The sequence below is a fragment of the Sorex araneus genome, chromosome 1 (assembly GCF_027595985.1).
Source record: "Sorex araneus isolate mSorAra2 chromosome 1, mSorAra2.pri, whole genome shotgun sequence".
In the NCBI taxonomy this organism is placed as follows: Eukaryota; Metazoa; Chordata; class Mammalia; order Eulipotyphla; family Soricidae; genus Sorex; species Sorex araneus.
The window spans coordinates 451,468,570-451,473,574 of record NC_073302.1 but is presented as its reverse complement, the minus strand read 5'-3'; the positions used below and the strand labels follow the sequence as shown (position 1 = coordinate 451,473,574).

General features: G+C 72.6%; 1 protein-coding gene across 1 annotated transcript; it reads right to left on the bottom strand.

The window, feature by feature from the left end:
- Nucleotides 1-373: 373 nt before the first annotated feature.
- INSIG1 (insulin induced gene 1) lies at nucleotides 374-4,292 on the bottom strand. The gene is made up of 5 exons (XM_004620163.2): nucleotides 3,925-4,292; nucleotides 2,587-2,711; nucleotides 2,007-2,173; nucleotides 1,834-1,933; nucleotides 374-1,197 (listed from the first exon to the last, which is right to left on the bottom strand). Exons 1-5 carry the CDS (start codon nucleotides 4,253-4,255, stop codon nucleotides 1,168-1,170), a joined length of 753 nt encoding a protein of 250 aa, XP_004620220.2. The 5' UTR covers nucleotides 4,256-4,292; the 3' UTR covers nucleotides 374-1,167.
- Between the last annotated feature and the right edge of the window lie 713 nt (nucleotides 4,293-5,005).

Below are 5,005 nucleotides of genomic sequence, written 5' to 3'. Positions count from 1 at the left end.
GGCCTCCCGACACGCCCCTCCCTGGGGACAGGCTCCTCCTGGCTCCGCTTGGACAAGGCAGGGCACTTGCTCTGCACCTTTAATTAAAGTAAAAACAAAGGCGGGGCTTGCGCCCTCCCCTGGGGCCACAAACGGGCACTGGGGCTCGGACCCGCTGCGGAAGGGGCCGGGGGTCCTCAGAGTCACGGGCCCGGGGGCTGCGTCACCTCGGACAGGTGAGGAGCCTTCCAAGGAGCAAGGCAGCTGCTGGTGGTTCGTGGCGGCCACGTCTCGGCCCCCCCAAGCCAGACCCTCCCCATCCAGGGGAAGCTCGGGACCACCCCAGTTTGCCACAGCCCCTGTTCTGAAACCAAATCCCTCTTTTTAAAAAAGCTACAGAAAGCTTGAGAATTTATTCAGTCAACAGTCTTGGGCTCTGGGCAGCCCCCAGAGGGCGCGGCCTGCCCCGCCCCCCACGAGGGGTCTCCGTCAGCCCCCCCCCCCGAATCCAAACAAACCAGAAACATCTCAATGGCAGAATACAAAACGGTACACTGGTCATGAAAGTCACGTGCGTCCCCCGCTCCGGGACGGGGGTTCCCAGGACGGGGCCCGGTGCTGGGCGCTGAAATGAAGAACCTCGTGCTAACGGGTAACAAAAATAAATATCTGGAGAGTCCAAGGCTCAGGGTGGTTCTCGGTACATTGCACTTGAAGCGGGAGCCCGCAGCCACTGGCCACGCTGTGTGCGGGGCGGGCCCGGAGGTCAGGGGCCGTGGCCACGTGGGGCACGCCTCCCTGCACGCAACCATAGACTGCAAATTCCACAGGGCTGTGTGCCCGGGCCGGTGCCCAGCGGCCAGGCTGGGGGCACCGTGGAGTCCTCCTGCCTCGCCCGCATGACAGTCTGCACCAGCTCCTGGCAGTGGGTCCCGGGCAGAAGCACGGCCCGTCGCAGAACCTTCCGGATGGACGCTGAAGCACCACTGGTGTCCTGCTGGGCCCGCTGAGAGGCCGAGGCCGGCGGCGAGGCAGCCCATGGCTGTGGGATACGGCGGCGAGCTCCTCGACCAACAGCGAGTCCTCTGGGCCGGGCACGCCCCGTCGGCCCACGGGCGTGCGAGGGGGTCTGCGGGGGAGACCCCCTCCTGGCAGGCTCCAGAGGCGCCCCTGGGTGGGCGGCAGGGGTCAGTCACTGTGCGGCTTCTCGGGGCCACCCTGGGGAGGCAGGAGAGGGCAGAGGGCATGAGCCGCACAGCCGGTGTGAGGGGCACCCGGGCGGGGGCAGGGAGCATGCGCGGGAGGCCATGTGCACGGCCGGTGCCCCCCACCCTCGCCCCTGCTGGCCGTCTCTCCGGCCCCGCCTCTCACACTGGGCTGCGGGAGCAAGGACAGCAGGCACGGGTCCCGCGGAGGTGACCTGCGTGGCTTTGGGGGGCCGCCCCAGAGAGCACCGGCCGTGCGTGGGCGGAGGTGGGGCGCGAGAGGCCCCTGCAGAGGGGACCAGGGACAGCTGTGGTCGAGTCCTCAGGCTCCGCCCGCCCCAGCACGTGCTGTGCGAGCAGGGGCCAGTCAACACGCTGGTCCGGACGTGCCCATCTGTCACGGGCCTGGGCACTGGACACCTCAGCTCGCAGCAGCCCCAGGGCCGGGGCCAGAGGAAGGGGTGGAGCCAGTGCCTGGGGCCTGCGGGGGTCTCTGCTCCCTGGGTCCGGGCGTCCCCGTTAGGGAGGCAACCGGGAGCACAGGGTGGGGAATCGGTGGGAAACGGGCCCCTGGGGCGCTGACCCCGCTTCCCGGACAGGAAAGGGGGCGCTGGTGCCCACGAGAGGGCCAGGGGGCGCGGGCACTCACCATGGCCAGCTGGCGCCCGATGTTGCCCACCGTCACGCCCCCCGAGAAGAAGATGCAAGGCAGCCAGGAGCGGATGTACAGGAAGTCAGGGGATGTGTACCTGCGGACGGGGGGCGTCAGTGCCTGCCCACCCCCAGCCGGGACGGCCGCGCGGGGGGAGGGGCAGCACTCACTGGTACACGCCGTTGTACACCAGCAGCTGAGTGATGAGGGTGGCCAGGAAGGCGATGGTGATCCCAAGGCCAAGGCCACTCCGCGAACGGTCAAACGTCCACCAGAGGCCGAGGGACAGGGCCGCCAGGGTCAGGGAGAGCTGCACGTTATTGGCGAAATCCAGCTTCTGGAGGCCAGAGGTTAAGGAGAAGGCGACATGGCGGGAAGGGGTGGGGAGCACCGGGCCAGACCCTCCGCATCCAGATGGCCCCTGGGCCCTCCGGGGGACACCCCCAGGCACAGCCAGGTGTGGCCCAAAATCCACAGGGGTGAAACACCCCCGTGCAGGAAGACCCAAGTCCTGCAACCCGACTGTGCCCGCAGGGGCCCCCACTACACGCGGGGGGCCACGGGCGGGGCCTTCCCGCAGGGAGCAGCCCCTCCCCCCTCCATCTCCTCCCTCTCCCCCTTCCCCCGCCCCACCCTGTCCTGGGACACCCAGGCAGAGGGGCTGCCTGTGAAGCCCATCAGCAGGGGTGCTGGGCGCCCGCCCGGCCCGCCCCTCCCGCCCTCGCGCCCGCCGGCCGGCCTGGAGGATACGGCGCTGGCGTGGTTGATGCCCACGAACACGGCCACGCAGCGCATGACGCTGGCCCACTCCCTCTTGAACTTGTGTGGCTCGCCCAGGTGGCTGTCGATGCAGGGGTACAGCAGGCCCACCACGGCTGCAGGGAGAGAGCGCGGGTCAGGGCAGCAGGGGTGAGGGGTGACGCGCCCCAAGAGCAGGGGTGAAGGTTCGAGAGGGGAAGGGGCGGGGCAGGGAGGGCCTCCGCCGGGCCAGGCCAAGGCTCACTTTCAGTTTCCCGTCAGTCACCTCAGTCACCCTCCGGTTCAGCAAGCGCGGCCAGGTGAGCTCAGGCCAGCCCTTAAGCCCTGACCCGTAGGGCCGGGAAGATCCGGGTGGGTGGGGGCTTGCCGCGGGGATCCCCCGTAGCCTAAAGCCTCAGAAGTACCTCGCGTCCAGCACTGAGCTCCCGGCCAGAGGAACTTGGGCACAGGGCCGCGCAGACACACGTGCCCGTGGGGTCTGCCTGGAACACGGCGTGTGCACGTGTGCCCTGCCTGCCCCGCCGGGGCCTCCTGCTCTGGGCTCAGCACGTCCACACGTGGGGACACGCCAGTCATTTGGGGGCGGCAGGAAGCGGGGAGCAGGCAGCACCCCCACCTCAACACAACCCACACAGGGCAGAGCGGGGGACCCCGCTGGCCCGGAGAGGAAAGGGGTCCCCCGGCTGACCCGGAGTGGACACTGGGGACCCCCAGCTGACCCGAAGTGGACAGTGGGGTCTCCCTGGCTGACCCAGAGCACACACTGGGGTCCCCTGGGGCTGGCCTGGAGCAGATGGCAGGGTTCCCCTGGCTGACCCCCAGCGGGCAGTAGGGTCCCCCTAGCTGACCCGCAGCGGGCAGCAAGATCCCCCAGCTGACCTGGAGTGGACAGGGGTGTCCTCCTGCTGACCCAGAGGACAGCGGGGTCCCCGGGCTGACCCACAGGGGGCAGTAGGGTCCCCTAGCTGACCCGCAGCAGGCAGCGGGATCCCCCAGCTGACCTGGAGTGGACAGAAGTGTCCCCTGCTGACCCCAGAGGACAGCGGGGTCCCCTGGCTGACCCGCAGCAGACAGCTGGATCCCCCAGCTGACCTGGAGTGGACAGGGGTGTCCTCCCGCTGACCCCAGCGGACAGCGGGGTCCGCCGGCTGACCCCCAGCGGGCACTAGGGTCCCCTAGCTGACCCGGGGCGGCCAGGGGGTCCCCCCGCTGACCCGCGCGGCCGGCGGGGTCCCCGGCGGCGCCGCCCCCCGCGCCCACGTGACCGTTTGTTTTCGGGCCCGCGGGCAGCACGTCCCCGCCGGCCAACCGCGCGGGGCGGACACTCACCGGCGGCCGTGCCGCAGCAGGGCGGCACCCACCAGGCCGAGGAGAAGACGGTGGCCAGCGGCTCGTCGGGGAAGAGCGTGACGGAGCGCTGCACCTGCAGCAGGTTGAGCACGAGCGCCAGCAGCGCGCCCACCGAGAAGAGCACCAGGCCGCGCTGCAGCACGCGCTGCTGCCGGCGGGGCGCGGGCCGCGGGCGCCCCCGGGCCGGCTCGGGCGCGGCCAGCGGCGCGGGGCCGGACACCGACTGCGCCAGCATCTCCCCGACGCGGGCGGCCAGCGCGGCGCCGGGCGCGCAGGCGCGGCCCCAGCGCGGCTCGTCCAGCCGGGGCATCGGGCGCCGTCCGCGGCGGGGCGGGGGGCGCGGCCGCGGGCCGGGGGGCGGCGGGGCAGCGGGGGCAGCCGGACCGCCTGCAGGGGGGCCCGCGGCGGCCGGCGCGCGGCGCGGCTTATAAGGCGCGCGCGGGGGCGCGTCACGTGACGGACGCCCCGCCCCTGGGCGTGGCCACCGCGCGCCCCGCCCCGCCCGCGCGCCCCGGCGCTCGCGGTCTGGTGAGGCGGCGGCGGCCAATGGGGGGCCGGCGGCCCATATGACGTCAGCACACGCCACCGCCGCTCCGCGCGGACGGACGCACGGACGCCGCGGCCGCCGCCGGCCCTGCCCGTTCCCGGGCAGCCCCCGTGCAGACCCCCATCTCCCCGCGCAGACCCCCGCCCTCCCCGTGCACCAACGCCCGCGCAGACCCCCACCCCGCGCAGACCCCCACCTTGTGCAGACCCCCACCTCGTGCGGACCCCCACCCCGCGCAGACCCCCACCGCGCAGACCCCCACCTCCGTGCCGACCCCCACCCCGCGCGGACCCCCACCGCGCAGACCCCCACCTCCGTGCCGACCCCCACCCCGCGCGGACCCCCACCCCGCGCAGACCCCCAACTCCCCGCGCATACCCCCACCTCGCGCGGACCCCCACCCTCACCACGCAGACGCCCACCCTCCGCCCGTGCAGCCCCCGCGGGCCCGCGCCCCCAGACCCGCGCCCTTGGCCGCCGCGTGGCTGCAGAGGCGCCCGGCGCGCCCGCTCC